We start from the raw sequence: 16,832 nt of genomic DNA, 5'->3' as shown, positions 1-16,832 counted from the left end.
ATCAGGGGTTCCCAACCTTTTTTTACTCTAGAGCACATTCTAAAATATCGGTAGGGTGGCGGGCACCACCTATTTTAAATCGACAAACTCCTTCCATAGGCTTAGCGACCCTTCCCGTCACCCGGGGACAAAACTTTCGATTTGCAACCCCCCCCCCTCAAATTTTCGATGTGCACCCCCCCCCCCACTCAAATTTTCGATTTGCACCCCCCCCCCTCAAACTTTCGATTTGCACCACCCCCTTAAATTTTCGATTTGCACCCCCACCCCCTCTAACTTTCGATTTCCATCCCCTTCAACCTTTCAATAATGTTATGAAAAAAGTTCTGTCTCTGTCGATTAGTGAGAGGCGGGCACATACGAATCGTTCGGCGGGCGCCATGGCGCCCGCGGGCACGGGGTTGGGAACCCCTGCATTAGATGGAAAAAAAAATCAATTTCGTAACTCAAATCAACGAAATTTTTTACAAGCTTTTATTCAACTTGCTTCTTCTCTCGTCATACATCGAAACGGCCGAGCAAAATTTCGAGCACTTCTAACTGACAGATTCGTTTCAAAGTTAGCACGTGGGTCAAGACATGAAGACAATGCAATCTGACATTAAATTTGACTTCATTTGATCCATAATTATTTTTTTAATGAATTAATTAATTTTTGTCCAAATTATTATCAGACTTATCCAACCATTCCGCACTATTATACGCGCGTTATCATGTTCATTAGGTGCTCAATAGTTTTAGTCGTTCATGCTACTCTATTGTAAATTTTAAAAACTTAAAGTACTCAAAAAAATAAAAATAAATAAATAACGTTTTAATGACAAGCTTTTATGTAATATTGCGCTCAAAAATAGAAAATAAATGTAAATAACTATAAAGAACAGCCTGGTTCTCTTCCTAAGTATTAGTAAAGGTCTGCAATAGAAAATAAAGTGACCCACACTTTTTTAGAGTTATTTAAAAAGTGTATTATTATATATTGAAATAAAATAATTTATTTTCTATTTATGGGCGCATTATTGCATAAAAGCTTGTTATTAAAACGTTTTTTTAAAGAATTTTGTAATTTTTTCTTTCCTTGATTTTATTTTTGTCAAAAAAGGCCACGACTTTAAAATCTTGCTCACACTTCAATGCATGTTACATTGTTACATGTGTTTTCAGAGATGAAAATTATTCTCTGCCTGATTTATATGGACAGTGTAAATCAGACGTGTTCTATAGTAGATAAATAGATGTGTTGAGCTTTAGTGTCTGTGCTATAGAATAAGGTTGGGGCTTTGGTAATACTTGGGTTAGGATTTGGGTTGGATTTTTAAGTAAGTTTAGTTATATAAAATTATACACTGAAAATAAGATGTTCTGTGTGTGGTGTGTGTATGTATGCATGATGTGTGGATGTTGGATTTCTAGTAATCCAAGTAGTTATTCAAATAACTTAGTAACTCATTACTCATATTATTATTGAAAATTTTATTTTCAGATATAAAATTAAGTTTTTTGAGAACATTTACAAATATGTACATGAATAACAAATTACACATCAATTGATAAAACATATTATCATTTTAAATGTAAAACGTGTGCCCTGTTAATGAATAGCTACAAAATGGCCCAAATGGTTACTACTTTCTTAACTTTACTGTAATTATTCCTACTCCGATTCGAATTTTAATTAAAAACCAACTTATTTCTAAAAGTAAATTTTAAAAATCAATACATTTCTAAACGAACATTTTTAAAATCATGAAATTTCTGAAAGTAAATTTAAAAAATCAAGAAATTTCTAAATTTAAAAAATCATGAAATTTTTAAAGCTAAATTTAAAAATCAAGAAATTTCAGAAAGTAAATTTTAAAAATCAAGAAATTTCTAAATTTAAAATTAAAAAATCATGGAATTTCTAAAAGTAAATTAAAAAATCAAGAAATTTCTAAACGTAAATTTTAAATATAAAGAAATTCCTAAATGTAAATTTAACAATCAACATACCCGCATTGCCCCGTTAACCTGTGTTTTTTTTTTAACGTTACAAGCCTAACAATGTAACTCCTTAGTCTAGTTTCGTTACTACAGATTTCAGCATTCTGTACGTTACAAAAGTTGCTCTATCTCTTTCAGATCTCCTATGAGCTCTCGCCGAAAGGATGGAACCATAGAGATTTCTTTTGCGGTTATTTACGGTAAACAGCGGTATTTTACGAGAAATGCGATTGGTAATATATTATTTCGTTTCTTACGGTATTTTTTTTAAAAATTATTTGTTGGTACAAATATTTAAATATGTACAATTTATTTTTGTGGATTTCAATTTTCTATTTCAAAAACGATTTCTTATTCTAAAAGAATGAAAAATAAAAAAAAAAGGGGGGGGGAAGGGGGGAGGTCTTAATGATTGGTCGGCGTCATGTGGGCGGAGACAATACAGTGTTCACATCTGTGACAACTGAAAGTGAAAGAAGGAACTGAATAATTTATATCAATGGTTCTAATATCTTTGTCACAAGGTACCCTATGCAACTATTCCTATCTTTATTTTTTAAAATGACAATACTGCATTTCGATAATAAAATGTAAACATGAAATCAGTGGTTATAATATTTCGCCATGATGAACCCTATTATTTTCTTCAAATTAAAAAAAAACAAAACTTTATGCTTTTAAATTAATTAAACAACTATCAATTTCAACAAAAACAAATTAAAAAATAAAACTCGACGGTTCTTAATTTTTGACTTAATTACCCTATCTTAGTGGGATTTTTTTTTCTCTGAACTTCTAAGACCTCTGCATCAGTCACACCACATTTTATATCGACACTAATGAATGAATTGTTCAGATTATGGTATGAACAATGTGACCACTGGCAATAGCATAGATCATTGTGATAAATAAATATAATAATACATGGAACAATTTTTAAAAAGTCGAGAAAATGTCTAGAATGGAATGGAACATCATGGACATGCACGGTAAATTAAATTTTAAATGTGCTTACATGTAAGTGTCACATAACCCAGATAAGTCAGTGATCAAAATAAATAATTTAATTACATTAATTAAATTAATGCGTGGATTTTATCAGATTTGGCAGAAAAAATAAATAGATGAGCCTATACATCAATGAAGCATGCATGGAAACTGCTTTTAAATAAAAGATGAAAATTTAATATGCTACAATAATTAATTAATTAATTAATTTTAAAATGATATGTTTAGAATACTGTGCAACAAAAACTAATGCACCCTAACATTAAATAGGTTATTTCATACACTTTGATTAAGTTTTGAAAAGTGTATTTAATCTCTTTTATCTGTCATTAAATAGACCATTGTAAGAAAATTAACATTACAACTAGTTGTTAGAGAGAAAAAATCTGGCACACTGTGTTTATATTGTTACAGACAGGCACCAGAAATCTGTTAGAAAACATTTTGTTAGGCAAAAATTAGGCATACTTCATCTGGACTAAAATATCTGGCATAGTTTCTGTACTATAATAAACAGGCATACTAAAAAACATTCAAATATAAGTATTGTTAACAAAAATTAAAATACGCTGATTCATACTTTATTTATTTTAAAAATAACACACCATAACTGGTATACAATCTGGCTTATTTTTAGTGTTTTATGATACAAACAGGCACACGATAGTTCGTTTTAAAAAATCTGGCTCATTTCAATTGTTCGGTGTAACAAACAGGCACACGGTAACTGGGCTCCCTACCCGAGATTACATCAGTGCTTTGTCTGGCCACCTACCCACTTCACGTGGGGAAACTTCTTCTATGGGAAAACCCGATTCATTTTATGGGAAAATCCGATTCATTCTGCGGGAAAATCCGATTCCCTCTGCTGCAAATTTTTTAAAAGGGGATTTCCCCAAAACGACCCAACATAAATCATATTAAAAAATACACTCATACATGTACATGTTTTAAAAAATCATCATTCAAACATGAGTATATAAAGAAAGTAAAAAACATGAACATGTTTTTTTTTACTATATACCCACATTTTCGTGAAACGCCACTAACTCTACTGTCTCTGCCTTACTCTATAGCAGATCAACATATGATGATCCTGTATGGGCTCGAGGGCTATGTACTGTCGTAGTGATGAACGAGGGCAGAAACTGTAGGGGGGTCACTCACGTGGAGGTGGGGTTGGGCTGGTCGGTGAAGTACTTGATCCTGTTGTCCAGGTGCAGACCCCATGCCTCCATCTCCTGATCGATTTGATCGATCTGCTCATGCGTGAACCAGTTGACCCAGTCCCCAACTTCTCCTGTTAGAAGAAAAAAAAATCAAAATTTTACTAGTCACTGTCCCGTAACAGTTTTATATATTTAAGTGTCAAATATCACACAGTTGATGTAGAAAACAGTTAAATAAGTTCGTAAAACTAAGCTGTAGTCTATTTTCTTAATTTTCAGTGATGCAATTTAAAATGAGCTTTTTATTTTTTTTTCTATCCCATTGGCGCCCCCCCCCCCATGGTCTGCGTCTGGGGCAGCCGCCCCACCCGCTCTACATTAGTTCCCTAAGGTACGCCTCTGTCTCTGTCATATCAAGCACTGCATAGAGTAGTAAAATCTAAAGTTATTTTAATTTCTTACATGTTCCCCAAAATAGAACCATTTAAAATTTTTTACCAACGTTTATTTGTTTTCTTCCAAGGTTTTTAACCATGCATTTCTTTTTTTTTATCAACTTTCCTATTGTTTTATGATTTTCCCGAAAAAAATGACGCACCTTTTCTGTAAATCGGGGATTCCCCGTTTTTGCTGAGCGGCAAAGTGAAATCGTCCTTGTGTGATTTCATGTTGTCAAACGTGGTCTCAATATGGACGGCATCGATCAGCTCTGGCGTGTAGTCGACGTCCAAGAAGTCAGCGAGTCTGGACACGGTGGAGTTGAAATCCTGGGGGAGACGTGGTAGAGAGGCAGTTGTTAGGGGCGTGGCTTGTAAGACTTGGGATGAATGAGTTCGAAACTTGTGGGAAATGTAAGCCAAACTAGGGCTGGTAAGCAGGTCACCAACCAGTTCTACGGCTCAATAAAACCTGCATGAGCCACAGAACTGATAAAGACCTACTTACCAGCCCTATATGGGTTTATAGGGAAAGTAAGGTAGGAGGATAGAGTTCAAAACCTAGGTGGGATAGACATTTTTTTAACAGATGTAGGTGGTAAGACACAGACATCGAAGATTCAGAAGGTGGCACATTAGAGGCACACAAAACATGAAACTCTACAGTAAACAGTAGACAACTGTAGTCACCATACATAAGACAGAAAACATAAGTCACCAAACATAAGACAGCTGACATAAGACACCAAAACAAGACAGTAGACATAAGTCACCAAACACAAGACAGTAGAAATAAGTCACCAAACATAAGACAACAGACACAGATAAAACACAAGACAGCAGACAGATAAAACACAAGACAGTCTTCACACAGTTACTCACTCGATGCAGATCTTCATAGAAGACCACGTGAATGTTGTGTTTTCCTGACCTTGCGACCTTCAACCAGGTGTCAGTGTGTTCAAACCACGAGTTGTAGGGCACTAATAAAACAATGGTAGTGTCATAAGATTACTTCATATTTTAGCATACATACATAAAATCTATTTATAATATAGGCCTATATATGTATATATATATATATATATATATATATATATATATATATATATATATATATATATATATATATATATATATATATATATATATATACATAATATGCTAGTTATATGGTCATATGTATAGATGGTAAATTAATAAGTGATTTAGTGTAAAGAGAGAAGTTGCAGTTACTGTAACTTACAGTTGCCGTTGATAAAGAGCGGCACAAAGCCATCCCAATACCCGGAATAGTTCCAGAAATTCAGGTTAGAGATGAATTTAAAGTAGGACACGGCCACGTCGCGTGGGTTGCGCATGCAGACGACGATTTTGGCGCGCTTCCGGTGGAAGTCGAGTGGTATTCTGGGATACGGCAAGTGGGAGCAGATAACTCTCTGTTTTATTTTTTGGAATAAAAAAAATTGTTATTTATTTTGAATTTTTTTTGTGTGTTAACAATTATTTAGTACTAGGCCTATAACAACTATTTTAATGTATATATAAGTATATTATTTTAATATTATTAAAAACAGTGAGTAAAATAATAGTTCTCATCACAACCAGAGAGATGTACTCACGGGTGAGGGCATGCTGTCAAGGACCTCTACGGGCAGGTACTCCAGGTGCTTCATCGTGTCTTTGGTCAGACGGTGGCAGCCGTTGACCAGCATGGAGATGATTTCTGAGAGCCAGTGAGTTCCTGGCATCAAGGAAAGAAAGAATTTTTTTCATACATCTTCGATTTAACAATATTTTATTGGCATTAAATTTTTAAAATAATCAATAAAATTCAATTAATTCGTAAGTTTGAAAAAATAAAATACATTTAAAAAATTAATGATGAATGATTTTTTTTTGTTTTATATATGTATATATAAATATATATATATATATATATATATATATATATATATATATTTATATATGTATATATAAATATATATATATATATATATATATATATATATATATATATATATATATATATATATATATATATATATATATATATATATATATATATATATATATATATATATATATATATATATATATATATATATATATATATATATATATATATATATATATATATATGTGTGTGTGTGTGTGTGTGTGTATATATATATATATAAATAGCTATAAATATAGGTTATATATAGGCTATATATATATATATATATATATATATATATATATATATATATATATATATATATATATATATATATATATATCCCCTATTTATATCACAATGAATGTATATCAGTGTGGATGATGTACCTGATTTGGGGTAGGTGACCAACAGGATGTCATCTGACCTGGCCTTAAAGTTCTGCAGGTTGACGATGTGTTCAGGCTGAACGTTGGGACTGAAGTAGCAGCCAGCGTCCTCCAGCAGACTCAGGCACCCGCCCCTCTCGTCCTCAAAGTGGATGGGCTCCATGGTGGAACTGGGTGAAATAAAGATCAATATAATAGGCTGGTTGGGGTTAGATTCATATAGACTGGATAAGTGTTATCATGGGGAGGTTCATTATACATTATTAGAACCCCTGGTTGTGATTTGAACCATATAGACTGGGTAAATGTTGTCATGGGGAGGTCCATCAAAAAAGATTAGAACCCCTATTTGTAATTAGAATCACATAGACTGGATAAGTGTTAATATAGAGTGTTTTTCTTCGAAAAGATTAGAACCCCTGGTTGTGATTTAAACCATAGAGACTGGATAAGTGTTATAATGGGAAGGTCCATCAAAAATATTAGAACCCCTGGTTGTGAATCAAAGCATTTACGTTGGAAAAGTGTTTTAAAATGCAGTTGTTTTTTCGAAAAGACCAGAGGCCCTGGTTGTGATTAGCATCAAAGATTTGCCGGCTGTGTCAAAGTGACCCGGGAAATAAATAAAAGCGGTCGTTTCATGGACTTAATTTTTTTTATTTTATTCAACCGTGACAGTGGACCAAGGCCTACAAAATTACAGGCCACTTTACAAATACAATCACAGTACCGAAACTAGCAGCCCACCGAAATTTTTTTCATAGTGGCCCATCTGGATACAGTGTTTCTTCTAGACTTTTTTCGGGGGGGGGGGGGGGGCTGTGTCCCCGCATCCCACTCCAACCCTGATTAGAATAAGTTTTAATGAGAAATGAATTAAGATTTAAAATGGAAGTCTTTCAAAAAAGATTAGAACCTCTGTGATCAGAAGATATTTCTATTAGTTTAGTAGGAGCTGGATAAAGAATTAGTATAAAGTGGTCCTTAAAAAACATTAGAACTCCTGGTTCAAATTTTCAGGAAGTGACGCAATAATTTTGAGCTATAAATAGATCGTGTGACCTTTGCGTCTGTGAAGTGAGGTGGAGACAACCTAGACGATTATTTTCATGGAGTTGTCTAGCCTGTTTCTAAAAATAGAACAAGAGAACAACTGTTTCTATGGGGAGAAGAAAAGGAGCATATACCGTGCAGTAGTTGCGTAGGGGGTGAGGGAGGGGTTGAGGTACATGTAGAGTGGGTCGATAATTTATGCAGATCTCAGCATGCAGTATGCACCAGTGCTCAGGTGTGGGAGGAGGGGGGGGGGGGGGGCTAATTTATTCCAGGAGAAGAGGCGTTTGGTGGGGGTACTAGTAGCGGATTGCATTTAAAAAACTCACCCCCCCCCCCCCCCCCCCCCACACCGCTCAGTGTCTATGATAACAATGATGAACATAGGCGTCTAAGGGGAAGCTCATAGTGATTTAATGGTAGCTGAGAGGGGGGAGGAATAATCTTCGCAGATTGAAAGGAAGTTGAGGTTATAATCACAAAGATGTGTGGAAGTGCGCATCTCCCCCCCCCCCCTTGCACACACGCTTATTAATAATAAGCACAAGCAGTACAGTGCTGATCAGTCCCATTGCTTAAAAAAATGTCTTAAGAAGAAGACAGGGCGCCTAGGTCAATATTAACTGTTTGAAACGTATAGTATTACACGTGAGAGAGACAAGTTACTTGGATATAACTGTAAAAATCTATTCACGATAAGTTACGATTCAAACTAGATACAGGACAATTAATCAATCCACCGATCAACCAATCAAACTTTCAATCAATTAACCAACAATCCAATCAATTAATCAATCAACGAACCTTTCAATCAACACACAAGTCAATCAATCTATCAACCTTTTAATCAACCCACCAATCAACCAAATGAATAATTAACAATCGATCAACTAATTACTCAACCAATCAATCACACCAATCAATTAAAACACATCAGGAAGTCTCACACGTCTCAATAACCTATATTTAAACTATCTATTGATTGAAACACAAGCCAACCACAATGTCCCCTTTCTTCTTTTTTTTTTAAATTAAATTTCGTGATACAACCTTCAACAACAAACGACGCTTTGTTCGAGACTGAGACCCTTACTTACAAACAGGAAGTAGAACATTTCAAAGAGCTAAGAACGTCTACACAGGATTAGGTTTATATTTTATGATAAATAGCTTCGTTGTTTTTTTTTTTAATTATATTTTCCTTGGCATGTTATATGATTATGAAGAATTTTTTTTTTTAATAAGGTCATCTTAACCTGGGGAAACCTGTTGTATTCGATGTTGGTTTTTTTGTTGTTGTTGCTGTTGTTGTTGTTGCAAGCTGTGACATAGACAGGCAACAGATCGGTCACGTGATCAGGGCTCCTCTTTGTTTTTTTTTTCTTAAATGTATCTTTCGTGGAACGATCTAAATATAGTTTTAATTGTTTCTTAGAAAATTAATTTCTTGGAACTTTCTTCCTGTGTTTATAAATTACTAGTAATCCTGATTTACAAATAAGACAAAGCCCAAAAGTCAAAAGTCAACTGTAACAGTTATTTATCTATAGTGTACGGTAATACAAGTTTTCAAGGCTAGGGCTCATCTATCTATCTATCTATCTATATATATATATATATATATATATATATATATATATATATATATATATATATATATATATATATATATATATATATATATATATATATATATATATATATATATATATACATAAACATATTTCATAAACATTAAACAGTAAAAGAAAGGCGTACAGACTTAAACCCGAATATGATTATACACCCGATTACAACCCATAACACAGAAATTATACCCCCTTTGTTCTATAACAAAGGTTGCCTCCCATAAAAAGTATCTCCTCCCCCCCCCCCCCTTCCCTCTACCTATAACAAAGCTTATCTCCAATAAAAAAAAAGTTACCCACCCACATACCCCTTTCCTATAACAAAGTTACCTCCCTTAAAATAGTATCTCCCCCCCCCCCCCCCCCCACACACACACACCTATAAGAAAGTTATCTTCCATTGTTACGTGCCCTTAGCCACAGACACCCAAGTCTTCTCAATACGTGACCTAGATAGTTCGGCTGACCTAGATTCAAGTTACTAAAAAAATAAACAACGGAAATGTTAAACAGGGCATTACCAACGTTGTCTGAACATGCTCGAGACACTGGATCTATAAATAGCACAGCCACTTCAAAACACGGATGAACTCATTTCTATAGCAGGGGTGTAAGGTTAAAGAAGTCGAGGTATATTGGTATATTTTTACTAGGCCATTCCCATTCTGCTTAAATAATTGCTAATATAATTACATTCTATGTCGCTTTTTAAGAAAAAAAAATCTAATAAACATAGAAATGTTAAAAATCTAATATAATTTATTACTCTATTAAATATTTGTACAGAGATTTACAAAGAAATATTTAAAACCAGAAACTAATGTTATAAGACTGTTTGTTATGTATTAAAGATATTATTGATTAGGCATTAACTGATATCTTTAAGAAATTATAATTCAATAAAGTTCCCTTTTCGTACCTGACGAAATATTTATGTACAATTATGCAGCCAAAATACATGTATTACTATATATTTTGAATAAAAAAATAACTGAGTAAGAGTTTTAATTAATTTCTTTTAATTAAAAAAAATATTTAAAATTTATTTTCAAGTAATATTAAAGTAGGCCTAGTATTTTTGATGAAATTGCTAGCAGTATATGTAATAATTTTAAGGAATTCTGAAGTAGCATTAAAAAAATAATCTTTCGCTCTATTCACAAAATAGATCAAATGTAAAATTTATGTAACGTTTCAGAGTTTCAGATTGGATTTCTATTAATATTTAAGTTAAATTTTCAACGAAGACTTAATAATATTAAGAATTTTATAATAAATTTGCTTGAAAATTTTTAAATAAAATTTTAAACAATATCGCGAGTGACCTGCTTTTTTAAAAAAAAAGTTCACTCCTGATATCTACGGTCAATATCTAGAACGTTCTAAGTTGAATGGCTATCAAGGCCGACACACTTTGTCGGTGAGCGAGAGATAATTGATTTGCTTCGATTACGTAAACTCGAGGTCACCGTGGGTTATCCTACACACGAGGAGCTAAAAATAGAAATGCGTGTATAGGGTGGGGGTAGTAGTGATGTCGTGTGTTACATAACATTGAGGAGGTGGGGTGGTAGGGGGAGGAGTGTGTTTGTTGAACTGGTTATCTTAGCTTAAAAAAAATGTGCCGACTCATTTCAAGTATTGCACAATACATTTCTTGTTTAAAGTTTATTTTAGAACACCATTAATCAGACGGTGTATCTAGGTATAACATACGTTCAGAATTAAGTTTCTAAAAATAAATTCTAGCTAACGGAATAAGTTTTAATTGGACATTAAAAACTGAAAGAAATACATGTAAAATAACATTAGGGAAAGTAAACGAATATGTAGGTAGTACTCGCAGATGTACTTATTTATTTATTTTCATAAATATTGAAAGATTAGGAAGATTTGGTGTTTATATTTACTGTATTGTATTAATTCTAATACGATAATAGCAGTTCTTTAAAACGTGTTCTAAATTAATAATAATATAATTTCTTTTGTTATGTTAATTCAATTAGGGCTATTTTTATTTACTCGTTCAATTTTTTTAATTGAATAAAATACGGTCTCAAAACGTTCCCATTTGAAATTAAGTTTGAAAAATTGGAAAAATTTTCTTGTGTTACGTAATTTTTTTTTTACGTCGGGAGTCTTTTGAATGAGATTGGGTAATAATAATTAGCATATTGCACACGCCTCCTAAGTGGGCGTGGCTTACAGACACGCATCACCGATGACGTTATTATTAATCTCAATAGACCGCAATTTCTCATTGGCAATTTACGTGAATGAAACGATGGATAACGAAACAATATAGTAAGCTGAATTCTGGAAACACTACTCAATGTGAAGGGATGAGTTGACGTATAGCGAGGCATTGCGCGCAAAGCGAAACTTTCCTGTTGCATAACTATTTTTAAATGTTGTTTTTGAAAATATATTCTATATTACTGCGTAAAAGAAAAAAGAAAATAATTTAAAAAAACAGGCTTGAAATATTTAAAATTAGGCTTAAAATGTTAAAAAAAGCAGGCTTAAATATTTAAAATCAGGCTTCAAATAATATTAAAATATTAAGCTTCAACTATGTGTTAGTTTAAAAAAAAAATTCCTCAGACATCAAACTGAATGTCTACCCCTCCCCGAATATGTGCACCCCCCCCCACCCCCACCCCCCTCTCCCGACCTAACCTGGCCTGACCCCCACCCAAATAGAACCTTCTCTACTATCAAAGCTGACGTTTACTAGGGCGGGTACGGTAATTTCAACATCTCGTCAAAACACAAACGGTAATCAACCGGCCCGAGGTTCTGTGTCCTATATGGAGTTCACTGGGCTACCAACCAACACAAATGGTAGCACCTCTCTGAATACTGGGCTACCACCCAATACAAATGGTAGCAACTCTCTGTTCACTGGGCTACCAACCAACACTAAGGGTAGCACCTCTCTGAATACTGGGCTACCACCCAATACAAATGGTAGCAACTCTCTGTTCACTGGGCTACCAACCAACACTAAGGGTAGCACCTCTCTGAATACTGGGCTACCACCCAATACAAATGGTAGCAACTCTCTGTTCACTGGGCTACCAACCAACACTAAGGGTAGCACCTCTCTGAATACTGGGCTGCCACCCAATACAAATGGTAGCAACTCTCTGTTCACTGGGCTACCAACCAACACTAAGGGTAGCACCTCTCTGAATACTGGGCTGCCACCCAATACAAATGGTAGCAACTCTCTGTTCACTGGGCTACCAACCAACACTAAGGGTAGCACCTCTCTGAATACTGGGCTACCACCCAATACAAATGGTAGCAACTCTCTGTTCACTGGGCTACCAACCAACACTAAGGGTAGCACCTCTCTGAATACTGGGCTACCACCCAATACAAATGGTAGCAACTCTCTGTTCACTGGGCTACCAACCAACACTAAGGGTAGCACCTCTCTGAATACTGGGCTACCACCCAATACAAATGGTAGCTATTCTCTGATCACTGGGCTACCAACCCATACAGGGGTAGCAAGTCTCTGATCACTGGGTTAACAACCAAAACAATAGCAACCACTCTCCGATTACTGTGTTACAACCCCACACAAGGGGCAGCAACTCTCTTATTACTGAGCTACCAACCCATTCAAGGGGCAGCAACTCTCTCATCACTGAGCTACCAACCCATTCAAGGGCAAAAACTGATCACACAAGTAGTTCAAGGGGAGCTAATCACTAATCACACATGTAGTCCAATCACTGATCACTGAGTTATCAACCTAATTAAATTAAATACCTGATCACTTAATGCTAACCCATGAAAGGGGGGGGGGGTGAATAACTCCCACCCCTAAGCCACCAACTAGATCCATATCAACACGACATCAAGAACGATAACCTCTCGTCTATTAACTGTTACCTTGCTGATAAAAAAACAACAACCCAATCTCAAACAATTTTTGCACTAGCAAAATCGTGCTATGATTCGACACAATTTACCAGTAGTGAGAGTAAGAGTTAGTAGGATACGGTTTGATAACAAATGTTTTATCAAGGGAATTCCCCCGTACAAGATAAAAGACATGAAACCAGTGAGAAATAAGATTAAACATTAAGTCACAATAATTTTACTATGTTTCACAGACACAGACACACACATACACATTTAAATAAGTGAAATTTAAAAATTATTTTTTTGGAGTCTTTAAAAAGTAAAAGAAAAATGCAAGTAGCATAAGAATGTATATCGGCAATAAAACGATTTAATTCCCTTTAGCAAAAATAAATAAATATATAAACTAAAAATCAAGATTTGTAACAGTGTGAAATAAGTTTAAAAAATTTAAATGTTAATATTAATTAACTAAGCTTTGCTTCAATGTTTCCAAAAAAATTATTTTAACGAAACAAACTCCAACAGAATAAAAAGAACATTTTGAATGTGGATGTTTAAAGGGTAAGGCTTGCAGTTATAAAATGATACCAGAAAAACAACGCGAAATTTGTTGTTAGCTTTGAAAAATTTCCCCACCGATCAAAGACTAGCGTCGTATTGTACGCGTTGTGAATGACTAGAAATTACAAGGGAGATAAATCCTTTTTATTTTTCTAATGGACAAAACACAGATCACAAATCAGATTAAAAATTAGTATGAAAATATTGGTTTTGTTTTGTTTGATTGTTTTTACAAAAAAAATTGTAACTTTGAATGTCATTTTTGGGTAGTTGTTGAACTAGTAAACAATTCCTGACGTTGTTTGTCAAGGACGAGAGTTGGGGCTAGAATTTTTTTTTACCTTAGGTGCGTGTTTACTAGCGTCTGGTACAAAAGACGCATTAATTTGACTCGTTGATGAGGTATGGGGTGGGATAGTGGGCCGGGTGAGGTAGGGGCTGGGGTAGTGGGACGGGTGAGGTATGGGTGGGGTAGTGGGCCGGGGTGAAATTTGGGTGGGGGCCGGCTGCAGAAAAATTAGGCGGTTTCGAAAATCTACGCTTAATATTCATTAGATAACTGTTGATTTAGTTAATTAATAGTTGCATAAGCACATACTTTTTCTATTATTAATATCAATTAATTTAGAAAGTGTTTATTTCGAGCATTTTCTATTCGTCACAGCCACAGTTAAAAAAAATAAGTATGATATTTTTTTTCGCTAAATTTTTAAAATTAAAAATTTGTCATATTTTATGTCAATGAAGTTAGTCAAGTTTCCTTTCCAGACCAAAAGATCCTTAGGGCAGATGAAGTAGAGCTCACGTGTTTCACGGCCTAAGCTTATAAAACGATCATGTGGTCAACTTTTACATCAAAACTGGGTGGATCCGAACTCGAGACCTTCGAGTTAGCAGTCGAACACTCTATCACCCGACCACGCTATTCGATTACATTTTATGCACACAAAAAAAATCAAAAGTTTAAGCCACGAGAATGAAGATTTGAACCAAGTATTGAAAGGACCGACGGTATCAGTTAGCACGTGTGACCAGCGTGTAGCCGAACTCCCACCCGGGGAGAAGATAGACCACCGACAAGGTCAAACGCACTAGCGACCCGGCCACGATAGTCGCATTCTTTAGGTTGGTACGACTACACGGAAGCAGATGTGTACACGATGTGTACAAATGTTATCTCAGCTACAACACTTGTGGTGTACTCAAGGGCTTAAGCTGCACTCGGCTGAACTCAACAACAACAACACAAAAAACAACACATTTTACTTGTAAAAAAACTTTCTTAAGAATGTCGCGGCATATGAAGGCGCAAGATGTAAAAATAGAATTCTGGGACATGCTTACAGATAATTTTAAATAAAAAGGAATTTTTTTTGAATTTCTCTTGCTTGATTCATTTATTTATTCATCTTGATTGGTTCATTTATTTATTTAAATTTTAAAACATGCAATTTTGTTTCGGAATATTAACATAATTAATTATTAAGAACAGGGGAATCTAATCTAAATTAAAACATTGATGCAGGGGAGACGGGGGGGGGGGGGGGGGGGGGGGGGGGGGAAAGACATGAAGCACACGTCAAGATGTTTTTTGTTTCGATTTTTACCGGTAATTAAAAATAACAATGCAAAATAATAAAAAAAAATTCTATACAGTTCGTCTTTTGGGGGAAATTATTTTAAAGTTCATTTTTTAATGTATTATTTTATTATAGAATATAAAATCAAATAATTTCAGTAAATTATTTAATTGAAAATGTGAAACAAAATTTTATTAATTTATTTTTAGAGTTTTAAAACCTCTTTTTTTTATTCATAAGACAAAATTAAATATCTTTTTTTAAGTTTCAAAAGTAAAATTCGCATTTTAGTTCTTGAGGAAAAATGTTTTTTTTTAATTATTTTTTTCCTGTCACTATTTCTTTACTGTTACCGCTAAGGACTGGAGAGGCTATCGAGAAATTAAAGAGAAAAAAGTGAGTTTAAATACCTGGATTCGTAAGACATAATTGTGATGGTAGGTTGTCGAGCTAGAAGTCGCGAGTTGGTTAGCGTGGATGGTTCGACTGAAATGGTTCAGATACAGGCCGGTACGCAAGTGAATAGCCTTATATACGATTGGTCGTATTCATAAAGGTGTGTGTGTGTGCGTGTGGAGGGTTGGTGATGTGTGTGGATATGTGAAATGTTACCGGGTGGGGGTTGGGTGGGGGGGTGAGGGGACTGGGGGGTGGGGATAAAGTTATGAGTCAGGCCGGTTAATTCGTGGACTTGTTTCTGGACAAGGTTAGGTTTAGTTAAGAAAGAAAAAAAATATCTCGTAGATCTACAATGAGTGGCGAGGGGGTTTTTGATTAAGGCGAAGCGGGGAGGGTAGGGGTTGGGGGTCGTGGACGGGCGTGCAATGGGGGAGGGGGGAGGGGGGGACAGGTGTGAAGGAGAGACGCGCTGGCCGGTGCAGCGGGAAAACTCGGTGGTTGAGTGGCAGGCAGACGTGGCGCGGGGCGACCCGTGGGGAGACGGTGTGGGAGGATGGCGAGCGGGCGATCTCATGTGGGGCGGAGCAGGGGGGTGGCGGGCGATCTCATTTTGGACAGAAGGGGTGTTGGGGTGACTGGCGATCTTATTTGGGTCGAAAAGGGGGGAGCTATTCCATTTTGGGCGGAAGGGTGGAAATGGGGGTAAGGGTGTCGGGCGATTTCATTTGGGGTGGAGCAGGGAGGTGGCGGGCGATCTTATTTTGGGCGGAAGGGGTGCGGGGGTGACTGGCGATCTTATTAGGG

At 35.3% G+C, this 16,832-nt stretch overlaps 1 protein-coding gene across 1 annotated transcript; it reads right to left on the bottom strand.

Annotated features, from left to right (window-relative positions):
- Positions 1-3,581: 3,581 nt before the first annotated feature.
- Positions 3,582-16,144, bottom strand: LOC131954578 (sulfotransferase 1E1-like). The gene is made up of 7 exons (XM_059318354.1): positions 16,040-16,144; positions 6,926-7,095; positions 6,220-6,341; positions 5,844-6,036; positions 5,480-5,580; positions 4,759-4,927; positions 3,582-4,291 (listed from the first exon to the last, which is right to left on the bottom strand). Exons 1-7 carry the CDS (start codon positions 16,054-16,056, stop codon positions 4,155-4,157), a joined length of 909 nt encoding a protein of 302 aa, XP_059174337.1. The 5' UTR covers positions 16,057-16,144; the 3' UTR covers positions 3,582-4,154.
- Between the last annotated feature and the right edge of the window lie 688 nt (positions 16,145-16,832).

Source organism: Physella acuta, unplaced genomic scaffold (assembly GCF_028476545.2).
Source record: "Physella acuta isolate Inbredline_101_S28 unplaced genomic scaffold, ASM2847654v3 ptg001013l, whole genome shotgun sequence".
Lineage (NCBI taxonomy): Eukaryota > Metazoa > Mollusca > Gastropoda > Physidae > Physella > Physella acuta.
The sequence above is the reverse complement of the archived record's forward strand: the minus strand, read 5'-3'. Positions and strand labels throughout refer to the sequence as shown.